The following is a 20098-nucleotide window of genomic DNA, read 5'->3' on the forward strand; positions in this document are numbered from 1 at the left end:
CCATCAGTGTTTCACCATGTACTGGCTCTAAAAGTAATAATTGTGACAGTGACCTGACCACATAAATGAATTTAACTTGTTGTAACTTCTACTGGGTTCCTATTCATGGTAATAATTAAAGCTTGAGATTTAAAATATCATTAGTTCTTAAAAAAATATATCATTAGTTCTTAATACATGTCAATAATTTTAAGTTCTTAATAATTTCTCACTGAAGGTCTTTTCAGATGCCTGATATAATGTTAATGGATTAGCTTGGCGTCAAAATGATTTAGAAGGCACTGTCTCATTTAGAGTGGCATATTCTGGTCATGATGTTCTAATCAAATTTTGGATTTCTTAGCAAAACCTCCAGGACATTTTCTAGTAGGTATACTTGTTATGTGGTTTGCTTTGAAGTGCAGACCTGAATGGAATAAACTCCAATTCCTCAGATCAGTTTTGTAAATCATATTTTATTTCAACTATTTATTATTCCAATCTTGAAGAGGTAAGGGCGGAAAAATGACATGAAGACATTCCATGGAATTTTGATTTTAACTTCAGTCATTGTTAAAGGTGAAGGGGAAGAAAAATAGTAAGGAATCAGCAGTGGAAAATGAAGGAGTATGCAAGAGAAAGAAACACAGGCTGGAAATTATTCTGTAGGACTAACAAATATATTGTGATGTGAAGGGTTGCTGTTTTCTCTTTGCATTGTAGTTATGGGCAAAGAATACAAGAGGATTCAGGCCAGGTAACCAGCACCCACCTAATACCTATAATGTGCGGACAATATGCTGGGGTTAGAGATGTCTCATGTCATCCTCACAAGTCTATGTGCTTGGAATTTCATTTCGATTTTATAAAACATAAAGTGAGTTATAGAGTGCTTAAGTGACTATAGAAGTCGTGAATTTATTCAACACATACTGACTAAATGCATGTGATGGGCCAGGCAATTTTATACACGGGAGACACAAAATGTAACCAGACACATAGGATCTCTGTGACGAAAGAGTGAATGACTACTTTGGTTTGTGGAGTCAAGGAAGCCCTCTCTGAGGAGGCGATGTGCTTAAATGGAAAACAATGGCAAAAGCAACCAACAGGTGAAGATCAGGGGAGAGAGCATTACTGGCATGTTTCACAGCTAACTCGAAGACCCTAAGGTGGGACACTCACCTGCCTAAGCAGTCTTCAGGCTAGACCCAAATGGCTTGTCTTTGAGACCACTCCACTCTCTTTCCTCTGGAGGTTTTCCAGTCTATTTCCTCTAAAGGAAACATTTTTCCATTCTTACTGCTTTAGCTATCACTCACCTTGTATAACTCTGCGATTCTAACCTCTACGTAAAGGAATCTCTAATTTTCTTTGGCACATTCCCGGGCCAAAATGTCCTCCTAGTATTCAATGTAAGATTTTCAGAACAGAATTGGTCATATTTCCCCCACATGTCAGACTTTTCTCCTGTACTTCCTATTTGAGTTAGTTGCAGTCATTAGAGAGCTACTGTCAGACCCCAATTTTGATTTCTTCCTCACCTTTATACACATAAATTCACTTCCAAAATTCCAGATGTCCTTTTGCCATCACCTTTTTTGTTGTTTGTTTTTTTCTCTCTGCCATTGTCCTTGACCTATCCGATAGGGTGAATATGGTGCCTCTGTAGTTTTCTATTAGTCACAAATCTGTTGCATTTTTATTCACTACATTGTGACCAGATATTGGATTCCTAAACAGTTAAGTCACTGATAGTGTCAAAAACAGTGAATGACTATACACTGCCTATAGGAGGAAATCCAAATACCCCAGCATGATATTTGATGCTCATCGCAAATGGATCCCTAGACGCTGCTCCTGGCTCAGTTTCCACCACATCCCTCTAAGTAACCCTACACTCAAAGAGGACAGTAGTGCCCTCTCTTTTCCAAACACATCATGATCCTTCATGTTGCTGTGCCCTTGCATGTGGGGTTCCCTCTGCCACAACCTCTCCTCCTCCATTTTGTTTCCTATAGACTTTTACTCATTTTTCAGGACCCAGCTTGGATTACTTTGATGCCTCATCCTCTCTTGTTGTCCACATTTTCTAGATTCCAGGATCCTGAATAAGAAATGTCTCCTGCATTCTACTTCCTCACTCGTGGATTTTTGCCACAGCCTCTACTTTTTCCCTCTCCCAGTCCTTTCCTTCACCTGCTACCAGCTTTTCTACGTCCAATCTACAATCACTGTACATTCCGTTTTAGATTTTTAGGTACCTTTTGCTTACAAAGTAGATAATTCTAATAACTTCTAGGCTTCATTGCATGCTTCAGTTACACCATCTCATATATCCTCACGGCTGTCCCAAGAGATAAGCGCCATTATCACGACCATGTTTATAGTGAGGAACCTATGGCCTGGAGAGTTACTTAATCTGCCAGAAGTGATATAGCTGGTAAGTGTACATGTATAACATATACACAGCAAGGCAGTCAGAGTCTAGAGAGCCAGTTGCTTGGCTAGTTGATTATAAGGCTTCCCTCAGTGCAACTGCACTAACCGCATTTCCTGCCTCAAACCTCCCCTATGTGGGGACCATCCCACTGTTTGCAAAAAACAGTTTATCCTTTGTGACTCTTCTACTTTGTACATGTTGTTTTCTATAAGTTGTAGTGTTCTTCTTGCCCTTTTATGACTGCTAAAAACAGCATTCTTAGAAAGACAATTCAAATGTCTTGTCCCTCAGAATTCTTCTCAAACCTCCCTGTGTGTGTTAGTCATTTCTTTTTTTAGGTTTACATCATTTTATTGTGAGGAGGTTGGGTTTTTTTTGTTTTTCCTGCCATGTGGCATGTGGGATGTTAGTTCCTAAACCACGGATCGAACCCGTGCCCCCTGCAGTGGAAACGTGGAGTCCTAACCACTGGACTGCCAGGGAATTCCCAGGAGGTTGGGTTTTTGTTGTTGTTTGGGTTGTTTTGTGTGTGTGTGCGTGTGCTTGACTCCTCTACTACACAGAGCAGAGACTTGTTTGAAAATTTTGTATGCCCCAACTTGCATCCTGAGCCCAGTGATGGTAGAATTTTCACTAAGGTTAGTTGAGAGACTATAGGGAAAAAAATCCATATTCTCCAGAAAGCGTCCATGCTTATACTTCAGTGCATTTGTTAACCCCTCTTCAATATGCCACTTGTTCTCCTTAGTATTTGTTTGATGTGTACTAAACATAGTTGGTTTCTCTCTAAATAGTTTTAAGAATAATGTCATGTAGCATTGCCAACGCATATATAGATGCTTTCTACATTTTCTTTTTTAAATTTTTTTTAATTTATTTAATTTTTTTATACAGCAGGTTCTTATTAGTTATCCATTTTATACATATTAGTGTATACATGTCAATCCCAATCTCCCAATTCATCACACCACCGCCACCCACCCCCCACTGCTTTCCCCCCTTGATGTCCATACGTTTGTTCTCTACATCTGTGTCTCAATTTCTCCCTGCAAACCAGTTCATCTGTACCATTTTCTAGGTTCCACATATATGCGTTAATATACAATATTTGCTTTTCTCTTTCTGACTTACTTCACTCTGTATGACAGTCTCTAGATTCATCCACGTCTCAACAAATGACCCAATTTCATTCCTTTTTATGGCTGAGTAATATTCCATCATGTATATGTACTACAACTTCTTAATCCATTCGTCTGTCGATGAGCATTTAGGTTGCTTCCATGACCTGGCTATTGTCAATAGTGCTGCAATGAACATTGGGGTGCATGTGTCTTTTTGAATTATGGTTTTCTCTGGGTATATGCCCAGTAGTGGGATTGCTGGGTCATATGGTAGTTCTATCTGTAGTTTTCTAAGGAACCTCCATACTGTTCTCCATAGTGGCTATATCAGTTTATGTTCCCACCAACAGTGCAAGAGGGTTCCCTTTTCTCCACACCCACTCCAGCATTTGTTGTTTGTAGATTTTCTGATGCTGCCCATTCTAACTGGTGTGAGGTGACACCTCATTGTAGGTTTGATTTGCATTTCTCTAATAGTCAGTGATGTTGAGCAGCTTTTCATGTGCTTCTTGGACATATGTATGTCTTCTTTGGAGAAATGTCTACTTAGGTCTTCTGCTCATTTTTGGATTGAGTTGTTTGTTTTTTATTTTATTTATTTATTATTTTTTATACAGCAGGTTCTTATTAGTCATCAATTTTATACACATCAGTGTATACATGTCAATCCCAATTGCCCAATTAATCACACCCCACCCACACCCCGCCGTAGCTTTCACCCTTTGGTGTCTATATGTTTGTTCTCTACATCTGTGTCTCAATTTCTGCCCTGCAAACCGGTTCATCTGTACCATTTTTCTAGGTTCCACATATATGCATTAATATACGATATTTGTTTTTCTCTTTTGGACTTACTTCACTCTGTATGACAAATTCTAGGTCCATCCACGTCTCAACAAATGACTAAATTTTGTTCCTTTTTATGGCTGAGTAATATTCCATTGTATATATGTACCACAACTTCTTTATCCATTCATCTGTCGATGGGCATTTAGGTTGCTTCCATGACCTGGCTATTGTAAATAGTGTTGCATTGAACATTGGGGTGCATGTATCTTTTTGAATTATGGTTATCTCTGGGTATATGCCTAGTCGTGGGATTGCTGGATCATATAGTAATTCTATTTTTAGTTTTTTAAGGAACCTCCATACTGTTCTCCATAGTGGATGTATCAGTTTACATTCCCACTAACAGTGCAAGAGGGTTCCCTTTTCTCCACACCCTTACCAGTATTTGTTGTTTGTAGATTTTCTGATGATGCCCATTCTAACTGGTGTGAGGTGATACCTCATTGTAGTTTTGATTTGCATTTCTCTAATAATTAGTGATGTTGAGCAGCTTTTCATGTGCCTCTTGCCATCTGTATGTCTTCTTTGGAGAAATGTCTACTTAGGTCTTTTGCCCATTTTTGAATTGGGTTGTTTGTTTCTTTAATATCGAGCTGCATGAGCTGTTTATATATTTTGGAGATTAATCCTTTGTCCATTGATTCGTTCTCCCATTCTGAGGGTTGTCTTTTTGTCTTATTTATGGTTTCCTTTGCTCTGCAAAAGCTTTGAAGTTTCATTAGGTCCCATTTGTTTATTTTTGTTTTTATTTCCATTACTCTAGGAGGTGGGTCAAAAAAGGTCTTGCTGTCAAAGAGTGTTCTTCCTATGTTTTCCTCTAAGAATTTTATAGTGTCCGGTCTTATATTTAGGTCTTGAATCCATGTTGAGTTTATTTTTGTGTATGGTGTTAGGGAGTGTCCTAATTTCATTCTTTTACATGTAGCTGTCCAGTTTTCCGAGCACCACTTATTGAAGAGACTGTCTTTTCTCCATTGTATATCTTTGCCTCCTTTGTCATAGATTAGTTGACCATAGGTGCGTGGGTTTACCTCTGGGCTTTCTATCTTGTTCCATTGATCTATGTTTCTGTTTTTGTGTCAGTACCATATTGTCTTGATTACTGTAGATTTGTGGTATAGTCTGAAGTCAGGGAGTCTGATTCCTCCAGCTCTGTTTTTTTCCCTCAAGACTGCTTTGGCCATTTGGGGTCTTTTGTGTCTCCATACAATTTTTAAGATTTTTTGTTCTAGGTCCGTAAAAAATGCCATTGGTAATTTGATAGGGATTGCATTGAATCTGTAGATTGCTTTGGGTAGTATAGTCATTTTCACAATATTGATTCTTCCAATCCAAGAACATTGTGTCTCTCTCCATCTGTTGATATCATCTTTAATTTCTTTCATCAGTGTCTTATAGTTTTCTGCATACAGGTCTTTTTTCTCCCTAGGTAGGTTTATTCCTAGGTATTGTCTTCTTTTTGTTGCAGTGGTAAATGGGAGTGTTTCCGTAATTTCATTTTCAGATTTTTCATCATTAGTGTATAGGAATGCAAGAGATTTCTGTGCATTAATTTTGTATCCTGCCACTTTACCAAATTCATTGATTAGCTCTAGTAGTGTTCTGGTGGCATCTTTAGGATTTTCTATGTATAGTATCATGTCATCTGCAAACAGTGACAGTTTTACTTCTCCTTTTCCAAATTGTATTCCTTTTCTTTTTCTTCTCTGATTGTCATGGCTAGGACTTCCAAAATTATGTTGAATAATAGCGGTGAGAGTGGACATCCTTGTCTTTTTCCTGATCTTAGAGGAAATGCTTTCAGTTTTTCACCATTGAGAATGATGTTTGCTGTGGGTTTGTCATATATGGCCTTTGTTATGTTGATGTAGGTTCCCTCTATGTCCACTTTCTGGAGAGTTTTTATGATAAATGGGTGTTGAATTTTCTCAAAAGCTTTTTCTGCATCTATTAAGATGATCATATGGTTTTTATTCTTCAATTTGTTAATATGGTGTATCACATTGATTGATTTTGCATATATTGAAGGATCCCTGCATCCCTGGGATAAACCCCACTTGATCATGGTGTATGATCCTTTTAATGTGTTGTTGCATTCTGTTTGCTAGTATTGTGTTGAGGATTTTTGCCTCTATATTCATGAGTGATAGTGGTCTGTAATTTTGTTTTTTTGTAGTATCTTTGTCTGGTTTTGGTATCAGGGTGATGGTGGCCTCATAGAATGAGTTTGGGAGTGTTCCTTCCTCTGCAATTCTTTGGAAGAGTTTGAGAAGGATGGGTGTTAGCTCTTCTCTAAATGTTTGATAGAATTCACCTGTGAAGCCATCTGGTCCTGGACTTTTGTTTGTTGGAAGATTTTTTTTTTTTTTTTTTTTTTTTTGCGGTACACGGGCCTCTCACTGTTTTGGCCTCTCCCGCTGCGGAGCACAGGCTCCGGACGCGCAGGCTCAGCGGCCATGGCTCACAGGCCTAACCGCTCCGCAGCATGTGGGATCTTCCCATACTGGGGCACGAACCCGTGTCCCCTGCATCTGCAGGTGGACTCTCAACCACTGCGCCACCAGGGAAGCCCTGTTGGAAGATTTTTAATCACAGTTTCAATTTTATTACTTGTGATTGGTCTGTTCATATTTTCTGTTTCTTCGTGGTTCAGTCTTTGGAGGTTATACCTTTCTAAGAATTTGTCCATTTCTTCCAGGTTGTCCATTTTACTGGCATAGAGTTGCTTGTAGTAGTCTCTTATGATGCTTTGTATTTCTGCGGTGTCTGTTATAACTTCTCCTTTTTCTTTTCTAATTTTATTGATTTGAGTCCTCTTTTTCTTCATGAGTTTAGCTAACCGTTTATCAATTTTGTTTATCTTCTGAAAGAACCAGCTTTTAGTTTTATTGATTTTGCTGTTGTTTTCTTTGTTTCTATTTCAGTTATTTCTGCTCTGATCATTATGATTTCTTTCCTTCTGCTAACTTTGGGTTTTGTTTGTTGTTCCTTCTCTAGTTCCTTTAGGTGTAAGGTTAGATTATTTATTTGAGGATTTTCTTGTTTCTTGAGGCAGGCTTGTATAGCTATAAACTTTCTTCTTAGAACTGCTTTTGCTGCATCCCATAGGTTTTGGATTGTCATGTTTTCATTGTCATTTGTCTCTAGGTATTTTTTGATTTCCTCTTTGATTTCTTCAGTGTTATCTTGGTTATTTAGTAACGTATTGTTTAGCCTCCATGTGTTTGTGTTTTTTATGTTTTTTTCCCTGTATTTCATTTTTAATCTCATAGCGTTGTGGTCAGAAAAGATGCTTGATATGATTTCAATTTTCTTAAATTTACTGAGGCTTGATTTGTGACCCAAGATTTGATCTATCCTGGAGAATGTTCTGTTGCAGTTGAGAAGAAAGTGTAATCTGCTGTTTTGGGATGGAATGTCCTATAAATATCAATTAAATCTGTCTAGTCTATTGTGTCTTTTAAAGCTTCTCTTTCCTTATTTATTTTCATTTTGGATGATCTGTCCATTGTTGTAAGTGAGGTGTTAAAGTCCCCCACTATTATTGTGTTACTGTCGATTTCCTCTTTTATAGCTGTTAGCAGTTGCCTTATGTATTGAGGTGCTCCTATGTTGGGTGCATATATATTTATAATTGCTATATCTTCTTCTTCGATTGATCCTTTGATCATTATGTAGTGTCCTTCCTTGTCTCTTGTAACATTCTTTCTTTTAAAGTCTATTTTATCTGATATGAGAATTGCTACTCCAGCTTTCTTTTGATTTCCATTTGCATGGAATATCTTTTTCCATCCCCTCACGTTCAGTCTGTATGTGTCCCTAGGTCTGAAGTGGGTCTCTTGTAGACAGCATATATATGGATCTTGTTTTTGTATCCATTCAGCAGGCCTGTGGCTTTTGGTTGAAGTGTTTAATCCATTCACGTTTAAGGTAATTAACGATATGTATGTTCCTATGACCATTTTCTTAATTGTTTTGGGTTTGTTTTTATAGATCCTTTTCTTCTCTAGTGTTTCCCACTTAGAGAAGTTCCTTTAGCATTTGCTGTAGTGCTGGTTTGCTGGTGCTGGATTCTCTTAGCCTTTGCTTGTCTGTAAAGCTTCTTTTTTTTTCTTTTTCTGTAAAGCTTTTGATTGCTGCATCGAATCTGAATGAGATCCTTGCCGGGTAGAGTAATCTTGGTTGTAGGTTCTTCCCTTTCATCACTTTAATTATATCATGCCACTCCTTTCTGGCTTGTAGAGTTTCTGCTCAGAAATCAGCTGTTAACCTTATGGGAGTTCCCTTGTATGTTATTTTTCGTTTTTCCCTTGCTGCTTTCAATAATTTTTGTTTGTCTTTAATTTTTGCCAATTCAATTACTTTGTGTCTCGGCGTGTTTCTCCTTGGGTTTATCCTATATGGGACTCGCTGTGCTTCCTGGACTTGTGTGGCTATTTCCTTTCCCATGTTAGGGAAGTTTTCGACTATAATCTCTTCAGATATTTTCTCAGGTCCTTTCTCTGTCTCTTCTCCTTCCGGGACCCTTATAATGTGAATGTTGTTGCGCTTAATGTTGTCCCAGAGGTCTCTTAGGCTGTCTTCATTTCTTTTCATTCTTTTTTTCTTTATTCTGTTCTGCAGCAGTGAATTCCACCATTCTGTCTTCCAGGTCACTTATCAGTTCTTCTGCCTCAGTTATTCTGCTATTGATTCCTTCTAGTGTAGTTTTCATTTCATTTATTGTATTGTTCATCTCTGTTTGTTTGTTCTTTAATTCTTCTAGTTCTTTGTTAAACATTTCTTGCATCTTCTTGATCTTTGCCTCCATTCTTTTTCCGAGGTCCTGGATCATCTTCACTATCATTATTCTGAATTCTTTTTCTGGAAGGTTGCCTATCTCCACTTCATTTAATTGTTTTTCTGGGGTTTTATCTTGTTCCTTCATCTGGTACATAGCCCTCTGCCTTTTCATCTTGTCTGTTTTTCTGTGAATGTGGTTTTTGTTCCACAGGCTGCAGGATTGTAGCTCTTCTTGCTTCTGCTCTCTGCCCTCTGGTGGATGAGGCTATCTAAGAGGCTTGATGGGAGGAACTGGTGGTGGGTAGAGCTGACTGTTGCTCTGATGGGCAGAGCTCAGTAAAACTTTAATCCACTTGACTCTTGATGGATGGGGCTGGGTTCCCTCCCTGTTGGTTGTTTGGCCTGAGGCAACACAACACTGGAACCTATCTGGGCTCTTTGGTGGGGCTAATGACAGATTCTGGGAGTGCTTATGCCAAGGAGTACTTCCCAGAACTTCTGCTGCCGGTGTCCTTGTCCCCACGGTGAGCCACAGCGCCCCCCCCGGCCTCTGCAGGAGACGCTCCAACACTAGTAGGTAGGTCTGTTTCAGTCTCCCCTGGGGTCACTGCTCCTTCCCCTGGGTCCCGATGCGCACACTACTTTGTGTGTGCCCTCCAAGAGTGGAGTCTCTGTTTTCCCCAGTCCTGTGAAAGTCCTGCAATCAATTCCCACTAGGCTTCAATGTCTGATTCTCTAGGAATTCCTCCTCCTGTTGCCAGACCCCCAGGTTGGGAAGCCTGATGTGGGGCTCAGAACCTTCACTCCAGTGGGTGGACTTCTGTGGTATAAGTGTTCTCCAGTTTGTGAGTCACCCACCCAGCAGTTATGGGATTTGATTTTACTGTGATTGCGCCCCTCCTACCGTCTCATTGTGGCTTCTCCTTTGTCTTTGGATGTGGGGTATCTTTTTTGGTGAGTTCCAGTGTCTTCCTGTCAATGATTGTCCAGCAGCTAGTTGTGATTCGGTGTTCTTTCAAGAGGGAGTGAGAGCACGTCCTTCTACTCCGCCATCTTGGTTCCTTCTCTATGCTCCCTATTATAGCAGCAGTTATGGCAATTGTGTCTTATTTGATGCCACAGAAAGTGAAGCATATTGTCCAGGCCGGAAAGTAATAGTCCTCTTTTCTTTGTTCTAAGTTTAGAGGGGGAGAGGGGAAATACACTTTATTCATTAAACAAGCATGTATTAAATACTGGCATGTATTTACTGTTTTTCTTTGCTGAGTCATGCATTTATTTATTTATTTTAACTAATTTCATCCCTAGTTTCCTATTCTTTTGCCTGTCTTTTTTTATTGTTAAACTATAGTTGATTTACAACATTGTATTAGTTTCAGGTGTACAACTTCAGATTCTTTTCCATTATAGGTTATTACAAGATATTGAATATAGTTCCATGTGCTATAAGGTAAATCCTTGTTGTTTTCTATTTTATATATAGTAGTATGTATCTTTTAACCCCATACTCCTAATTTATCCCTTCCCTTCCCCTTTCCTCTTTGGTAATCATAAGTTTGATTTCTATGTCTGTGAATCTGCTTCTGTTTTGTAAATAAGTTGATGTGTATTTTTTTTAGATTCTAAATATGTGATATCATATAATATTTGTCTTTCTCTTTCTGACTTACTTCACTTAGTATGATAATCTCTAGGTCCATCCATGTTGCTGCAAGTGGCGTTATTTCTTTCTTTTTTATGTCTGAGTAATATTCCATTGTGTGTGTATGTGTGTGTGTGTATAATATATATATATACACACACATATATATATATATATCACATTTTCCTTATCCATTCATCTGTCAGTGGACATTTAGGTTGCTTCCATGTCTTGGCTGTTGTGAATAGTGCTGCTATTAACATAAGGGTGCATGTATCTTTTCGAATTAGAGTTTTCATCTTTTCCCAATATTGCACAGGACTGGAATTTCTGGATCATATGGTAACTCAATTTTTAGTTTTTTAAGGAACTTCCCAGCTATTTTCCATAGTGGTTGCAGCAATTTACATTCCCACCAACAGTGTAGGAGGGTCCCCTTTTCTCCACCACCTCTCCAGTGTTTATTATTTGTGGACTTTTTAATGACAGCCATTCTGATTGCCGTGAGATGATATCTCATTGTAGTTTTGATTTGCATTTCTTTAATTATTAGCTAATGTGGAGGTATTTTTCATGTGCCTGTTGGCCGTCTGTATGTCTTCTTTGGAGAAATGTCTATTTGGGTCTTCTACCCATTTTTGATTGGGTTATTTGGTTTTTTGATATTGAGTTGCATAAGCTGTCTGTATATTTTGGAAATTAAGCTCTTGTTGGTAGCATCATTTGCAAATATTTTCTCCCATTCCATAGGTTGTCTTTTCATTTTGTTTGGTTTCTTGCTGTACAAAAGCATAATTTTGATTACGTGCCATTTGTTTTTTTTTTTTTGCTTTTATTTCTATTACCTTGGGAGACTGAACTAAGAAAATATTACTACAGTTTATGTCTGAGAATGCTTCGCCTTTGTTCTGTCTAGGATTTTTATGGTGTCATGTCTTATATTTAAATCTTTAAGCCATTTTGAGTTTGTGTGTGTGTGTATGGTGTGAGAGATTGTTCTAACTTCAGTGATTTATGTGGGGCTGCCCAGCTTTCCCAATACCACTTGCTGAAGAGACTGTCTTTTCTCCATTGTACCATCTTGCCTCCTTTGTCAAAGATTAATTGACTGTAGGTGTGTAGGTTTATTTTTGGGCTGTCTTTGTTTGTTCCATTGATCATATGGCTGTTTTTGTGCCCAAACCATGTGATTTTGATTACTGCAGCTTTGTAGTATTGTCTAAAGTCTGGGAGGGATGTGCCTCCAGGTTTGTTCTTTTTCCTCAGAGTTGCTATGTTAATTCTGGGTCTTTTGTGGTTCCATATGAATTTTATGATTATTTGTTCTAGCTCTGTGAAAAATGTCATGGATAATTTGATAGGGATCACATTAAATCTGTAGATTGCCTTGGTAGTATGGCCATTTTAACAATATTAATTATTGCAATCCAAGAGCATGAGATATCTTTCCATTTCTTTGTATCATCTTCAATTTCCTTTATCAGTGTTTTAGTTCTCAGCATATAGGTCTTTCATATCCTTGGTTAGGTTTATTCCTAAGTATTTTTTTTGACACAATCCCACAAAATGGGATTTTTTTTTTACTTTCTGATATTTCATTGTTAGTATAAAGAAATGCAACAGTTTTCTGCATATTAATCTTGTATCCTGCTACCTTGCTGAATTCATTTATTAGTTCTAATAGTTTTTATGTGGAGTCTTTAGGGTTTCTATAGAGTATCATGTCATCTGCATACAATGACAATTTTACCTCTTCCCTTCCAATTGGGGTACCTTTTATTTCTTTTTCTAATTGCTGTGGTTAGAACTTCCAATACTATGTTGAATAGAAGAGATGAGAGTGGGCATCGTTGTTTTGTTATAGAATTTAGTGGGAAGGCTTTCAGCTTTTCAGCCTCGAGTATTATATTAGCTGTGGGTTTGTTGTAAGTGCTATTGGTATGTATTGATACTATCACATTGCTAGGTGATGTGGCTATATCTTAATGGGTCTTGAAATGTATTGAAAGAGACAGTGAACAACATTTAGTACATGTCCCATTTAACTAAATGACAGAGAAAACAATTTAATTGGAAATAATTAGTCAGTGCATCTAGAAAGAAAACAAGGGAAGCTTCCTGGGGGAAGATGGCACTCCATTTACTCACTGAACTCTCATGACATAAACCTTTATATTTACCGTATTTTGCTGCAGGTAGGATACGAAATGGTAAAATAGCCCTCTGCTCTGACTAGTATAGAAGTCAGATAGATATGTTAAAATGTCATCCTAATACAATTAGATATGAACACAGAACTCATTAACTCAATCAGAGTGATTGAAGATGATTTTTTAGGAAGATGACTTTTTTTTGGTAGAATTCCATTTTAATAAAATTCAAAAGCAATCAAGATGAAACTGTATTTTTTCTGTAACATATATATGTGTAATGAAATTATTTTACTGAATGAAAGATTCTTTAAATTCTATAGCGCTTTTCAATTTTAAAAGTTTCACACACGTGATTTTGTATAATCCTATAATAAGCCTTTTTCCCGCCTTACCCCTTTATTGCCCCGCCTCCCTTCTCTCTCTGCACTGGTAACCACTAGTTTGTTCTCTATATCTGTAAGTCAGCTTCTTTTTTTGTTTTATTCACTACTTTGTTGTATTTTCAGATTCCACATATAAGTAATATCATACAGTATTTGTCTTTCTCTGTCTGAATTATTTCAGTTAACATAACGTTCTCAAAATCCATCCATGGCAAAATTTCATTCTTTTTTGTGGATGAGTAGTATTCCATTTGTGTGTGTGTGTGTGTGTGTGTATGGTGTGTATACATGTGTGTTTCCATTCATCTGTTGATGGATACTTAGCTTTCTTCCATACCTTGGGAACAGTAAATAATACTATGAACACTGGAGTGCATGTGTCTTTTTTTTTTTTTTTTTTTTTGCATGTGTCTTTTTGAATTAGCGTTTTTGGGGTTTTTTGGGTTTTATACCCAGCAGTGGAATTGTTGGGTCATATGGCTGTTCTAGCTTTAGTTTTTTGAGAAACTTCTATACTGTTTTCCCCAGTGGTTGCACCAATTTACATTTAGGGAGGTGACATTTAAACTGGGTTTGAAACAAAGACTGTGGTTTAAGAAGCAGGGGGGAAGAACACTGCAAATAGAGAAACAATGTGTGCACAGTAGGAGAGCCACCAAGGGGCATTCCATGCTTGGGAGATGATGGGATGCTTTCCATGTAGAGGAGGTTGGTGGCAGAAGATGAGATGGACAGGTAAACCTTGAATGCCATGCTAGGGCACTTGCACTTGCAGGGACACTTTAACTTTACTAGTTAAGAAGGTCTTCTCCCAAGTGACTCTGCCTGGGTATAAATACCAGCTCCTCCTTTAACAAACTTTATCACCTTCACAAATTAAGTAACTCCCTAAGCCATAGTTTCCTTATTTCAAACATGAACACAATACTACTATTTATCTTGTAAGGTATTTAAGAGAATAAATGAGAGAGATGGTCTGATTACATTGGCTATCTCGATATTCTTTAAGTATGTCAAGCTCATTCCCACCATGGGGTCTTTGCAGTAGTGTTTCCTGCAAGTGTCATGTTTTACCCCTAGATCTTATATGGTGCATTCTTAACAATTCTAGTCGCAAAGTAAGTATCAGTTCCATAGAAAAGGCTTTCCTGACTCTACAATTGGAAGTAGCCACCTAGTCCCACAGTCTCATATCACTTTCCTTTAATTCTCTTCATGGCATTTTTCTCAGTCTGAGATAGGAGAGGTCATATGTGTCTTATCACATGTTATATTTCCCATCAGAGAATTGACTAATACATCATAGACATCAAATAAATATTTTTGGAATTAATTCATTGACTTTGCATAGTCAGTTAAGCGACCTGTACCTTGGTTTCAATGTTTGTAGCATCAGGATTGAAATACCTACCACACAGAATTGTTGGGAGAAACCTAGTGAGAAAATTCTATCAAACACACAGCGTATTGTCCAGTATATTTCAGATTTTGAATAAATACTGGTTACCTGCATCACTGCCTTGTAAATTTTTTCCAGTGTTTCAGTACATAAAGAACACACAGACTTTCCAGGTAAAAGTATATTTTCTCTTTTCTTCAAGCTTTGTGGATCCTACAAAATACTTTCCAGTGTTGTCTCTACCAGTCTTTCCCCACCCTACAACTCCACACCAATGTCTTCTCACTGTTTTCCTTTCATTCCCTGGTGCCTGAAACCAAGCTATGTATTGTTTGGAAACTCTGTATGTTACTTTCATGCTGTCATCTCAAACACTGAGTGGATAATTTTAACAATGGATGAAAACGACCTGAGGAAGTTGAGTTCTTAAAAGAGCTGTGCTGCAAAGAAGTCCTGTCCACCAGTATATCAGCTAGATTTATCCTGGAAGTTTTCCTGAAAAGCTCAAGAATTGATCAGAACATCATGAACCAGATGAGCCATCCAGGATGAGAATAGTCTATCCATAACCATTTTGCTTCCAAGATCTGCCTGAATGACAGACAATTATTGAAAAACTCCACTTCAACTCATTGTTATGTACAGAAAATAGTACAAATTTCAAAATGGTAAATTCTCTTATTAAGTCATTGGCATAATTGTCAGCCAAGCAGCCACTGTCTTCTGGAGAGCACCTCTGAGGACAGAATTATTTTCCAAGAATGTTTGGAAGCCATTCGAAAAATTTTCCTTACTTCTCCTTAAGTTAGTATTGATTCAGTCAACATTGTTAAGTACGTATGTATGCCAGGCTGTGATTAGACCACACATAAACATTGTATACCCTTTACTCCTCATACTCCTGTAGGTGAGAAAATGAACTTTTTTTTCATATTTCCCTCATTCATTCAGATTCTGACTGTAGAAGATAGAAAGGGGTGATAAATTAGGGGGTTCCCAGAATATATTTGGGGCTACTCTATGGCATTTACATACATTCTCCTATGAGAATCTTTTTCTTCATCACTCTGAGTCCTGACCTGGAATTCAGCCAGGTACATTTAACTTCCATTTCTCAGGCTTTCTCATTAAGAGTTGTCTGTCAATGTCCTCGATTAAAGGCCAGGTGACGTCAGTGCTTTCTACAAGCTTATCAGAGTCTTGACCCCAAGAACCTCTGCACCTTTGGAGGAGAGTTGTTATGTGCACCAGGAGGATGGACAATCATACCACAGTGAGCACATTCCTTCTGTGGGGATTTTCCAGTTTCCCAGACGGGCAAGATCTCTCCTTCGTGATGATTTTCTTCTCCCATGTGACCATCCTAGTTGCAAATGTGTCCATAATGGTGGCCATCAAGCTCAGTCACAATCTTCACACCCCCACGTACTTTTTCCTCTGTGGTTTGTCCTTTTCAGAAACCTGTACCACTATGGTAATCACCCCCCGCATGCTAGTGGACTTGCTATCAGAAAGCAAGACCATTTCTCTTCTGAGCGTGGCACACAGATGTGTTTCTTCTTTGGCTTGGGAGCTAACAGCTGCTTACTCTTGGCTGCCATGTCCTATGACCATTACACTGCTATTCACAACCCGCTGCACTACACCATCTTGATGACCCAAGAGATCTGCTTCCAGCTCATGACAGCTTCTTGTGTTACTGGGATTGTGGTGTCACTGTGCATTGTCCTTGTAGTATTCAACTTGTCGTTCTGTGACTCCAGCACCGTCAAGCACTTTTTTGGTGACATTACGTCTGTAGTCTCCCTTGCCTGGGATTACACCTTTTTTCAGAAAATGGTTCTTCTTGCCTTCTCTGCCTTTGTTTTGGTGGGGAGCTTTATTTTCATTATGATTTCCTGTGTCTTCATTGGGTCCATAGTCATGACGATGTCATCTGCCCAGGGGAGGTATAAGGCCTTCTCAGCTTGCTCCTTCCACCTCACTGTGGTGTGCATACACTATGGATTTGCTGACTTTGTCTATCTGAGACCCAAGGACAGTGACTCATTCCGTGAAGATATGCTGATGCCTGTGACATATACAGTACTGACACCTCTGCTTAATCCCATCGTTTACAGTCTAAGAAACAAAGAAATGAAAATATCCCTAAAGAAAGTACTAGGCAATATATGTAGGTTTTCCCCTAGATGGTAAATAAAAGAGCTCTGAACACTTTTTAAAATTTTTACAGAGCATTGATAAATTAAAGTGGAGAAAGTGGAGTACTTCCAATAAAAATCATCACTTTGTATACAAAGCAATTAAAGTGTGTTCTAACTGCCTGATATGCTCTGGTCTCACTTCTTTCTTACTATGAAACCAGATGTAGTTTTAAAATATTTTAAAAGGAAATAAAATATTCTAAAATATTATTACATATATATGTACATATACAGATATACACATACATGCATACACACATGCACATATGTATGTAGTAAATGTATCAAAAATGTTTTAGAATACTCTATTTTCATAATTTTGGTTTCCTTTGGAGAAGGAAGAAAATTATATTAAAAAGGAAAAGAAAGAAGGAAAGAGAGAGGGAGAGAGAGAGAGAGAGAGAAGGAGGGGAAAGAGAAAGATCACTGATTTACTTAATCAAAAAAAGAGAAAGCACAAACACAAATTTAGCGTTGAAATGAGTGAAAGACCACAATGCAGAGAAATTTCAAAACGTTTTTTATTTTTTAATTAAAAAAATTTTTTTAACATCTTTATTGGAGTATAATTGCTTTACAATGGTGTGTTAGTTTCTGCTTTATAACAAAGTAAGTCAGCTATACATATACATATGTTCCCATATCTCTTCCCTCTTGCATCTCCCTCCCTCCCACCCTCCCTATCCCACCCTCAAAACATTTTAAGAAAATACCTGTTTAACTCTATTCAAAGAAACATGGAAACTAGATGGGAATGGATGAATTTCTGGAAAAAAAAATGAAAGTTTCTGCAAAAGAAATATGCATTTTTAACATACCAAATTCCAGGAATAATATAGACCTCTGTCAAAGAGCTATTCTTTCCAATCCCCAACAAAGGAGTAGACTAGATGGTTTCAAAATGAACTTCCACAAAAAGCAAATAATTCAAATGCTGTTTGAGTTACAGCATAGACAAAGATAAATAGCTTGGAATTTATGAAAACCACAGAGGTGGAAGGTGCTATAAATAACTGAATCTAATCGAGGCCATTGTCGTAAGGTTCTCACGTGGATACTTAGGGAGATGCTGTAGGGAGGGCTTGGCATTTTGAGGTCACATTGTCTAATGGCAAATCCGTATGGTGAGTGATGTTACCAATGCTGTGGCAGGAGTGAGGGACCGAGATGGGAGAAAGAATCAAGGGGCTGGTGGCAAAGTCTTGAATAAATGAGAAGAAACTGGGTGGTCAGTAAAAGACTCTGAAAACAATAGTATATTGTTTCATATCTGGATAGTGTTTGTGTCAATGAGTGAAATGTTTTGTCATGCAGATTGCCAGTAAATGATTTAGAAATATGGTAAGGAGCTAGGAGAATGTCGACATTGTGTGCAGATATCTGTAGAATAGGAGTGAGCAGCTTCTCTTCAATATTGCTGAGAAGCCTATGTGCCCTCCTCGGACAACTAGGTTTAGTTAAGATGGAGACGTGGAGCGTGTACTCTGGGAAAAGTTGACGGGTGGAATAGAAAGGAGATTTCCAGAATGAACGTAAAACATATAGGAGAAACCCCAGCAAACAAAGAGAATTTCAAAGAGATGAAGCCGAGAGTTGTGAATAAGTGAATACTGGCGAAGAGAGCTCCCAAAAGGCTTGCAGCTGAGATTCAGATCATAGCTCCATTGACTATAGGTGGTGTCGGAACCTATTGGGTCTACAGTTCTCCTTCTTTGCTCAGCATTGAATTAAAGTTTGGCTAGAGGTTCTCTGACCAACCATTTCATAAACTTCACCATTCCATTTTCACAAATGTCCTTGTTTACTGTTAAAGTCTCTGCCTCCTCATGTAATTATCTAAACTTTTAATTTCATTCATTATTTTAAGACTCAAAATTTTGACCAAATGGTATTTATCCTTGCGATGCAAGGTTGGTTTAACATATGAAAATCAATCAGTGTGATACACCATATTAATAGAATGAAAAATAACAACCACATGCTTGTGTCAATAGATGTAGAGTATATACACTATGAAATATTATTCAGCCATTAAGAAAGAAGGCACTCTTGCCATTTGTGACATCATAGGTGCACCTGGAGACATTGTGCTAAATGAAATAAGCCAGACACAGAAGGAAAAATACTGCATGAGCTCACTTATAAGTGAAATCTAAGAAAGTCAAATTCATAGAAGCAGAGAATAGAATGGTAGTTACCAGAGTTGGGGAAATGGAGGGAATGGGGAGATGCTGGTCAAAGGGTACAAAGTTAGTTATATAGGATGAATAAGTTCTAGAGATCGAATGTAGAGCATTATAACTGTAGTTAATAATACTGTATTTTATACTGGATATTTTCTAAGAGTAAACTTAAGTTACTCTTATCACACCTAAAAATGATAGAGATGTGAGTAGATGGGTATGTTAGCTTGGTTATATTTATCACTTCACTATGTATATGTATGTCAAAACATCATGCTGGGGCTTCCCTGGTAGCGCAGTGGTTGAGAGTCCGCCTCCTGATGCAGGGGACACGGGTTTGTGACCCGGTCCGGGAAGATCCCACATGCCGCGGAGCGGCTGAGCCCGTGATCCATGGCCACTGAGCCTGCGCGTCTGGAGCCTGTGCTCCTCAATGGGAGAGGCCACAACAGTGAGAGGCCCGCGTACCGAAAAAAAAAAAGAAAATCATGCTGAACACTTTAAATCATAAATTTTATTAAAAAAATAAAAACATCTTAAAATTGTTTTAAAGGTTAAAAGAACATGTCAACTAGCACTTTATTCATACCGCTTGAATGGAAACCATTGTATTTTTAAGCAACATTTCTTTGTTGTGAACTTCTTGAAAGAAAAGCACATAACTTATTTAACTTTGTTTCCTCAGTTCATAACCTCATGCTAGAAGTAAAAGAGACACTAAATAAATATTCATTGAATTAGAGTTAATGTTTAACCAACAGACATTTGTTGAATGCTTGCTGTGTACCAGACACTGTACTTTGAGCTAAGGATAATTAGTTCAACCTCCCACATCACTACTTTTACCCACCCACCAAAGTTTCTGCAACTGCATTACCAGCTCTCAATGACCAGTTAACTCTTTTTTTCCTTATGTCTCAGTTTAAATGTCATTTCTCTGGTAAAGCTTTTCTTGAGCCT

The 20098-nt window shown here is 38.0% G+C and overlaps 1 protein-coding gene and 1 pseudogene across 1 annotated transcript; one reads left to right on the plus strand and one right to left on the minus strand.

Moving 5' to 3' along the window:
* Nucleotides 1-2349, minus strand: part of LOC132526489 (olfactory receptor 10Z1-like) — a 3570-nt pseudogene extending 1221 nt beyond the window's left edge.
* A 13657-nt stretch (nt 2350-16006) lies between these two features.
* On the plus strand, nt 16007-16947 carry LOC132526490 (olfactory receptor 10T2-like). Its single transcript, XM_060160843.1, is given in 2 exon segments — nt 16007-16280; nt 16283-16947. Coding segments are annotated over 2 exon segments (939 nt in total).
* Nucleotides 16948-20098: the final 3151 nt, after the last annotated feature.

Source organism: Lagenorhynchus albirostris, chromosome 9 (assembly GCF_949774975.1).
Source record: "Lagenorhynchus albirostris chromosome 9, mLagAlb1.1, whole genome shotgun sequence".
In the NCBI taxonomy this organism is placed as follows: domain Eukaryota; kingdom Metazoa; phylum Chordata; class Mammalia; order Artiodactyla; family Delphinidae; genus Lagenorhynchus; species Lagenorhynchus albirostris.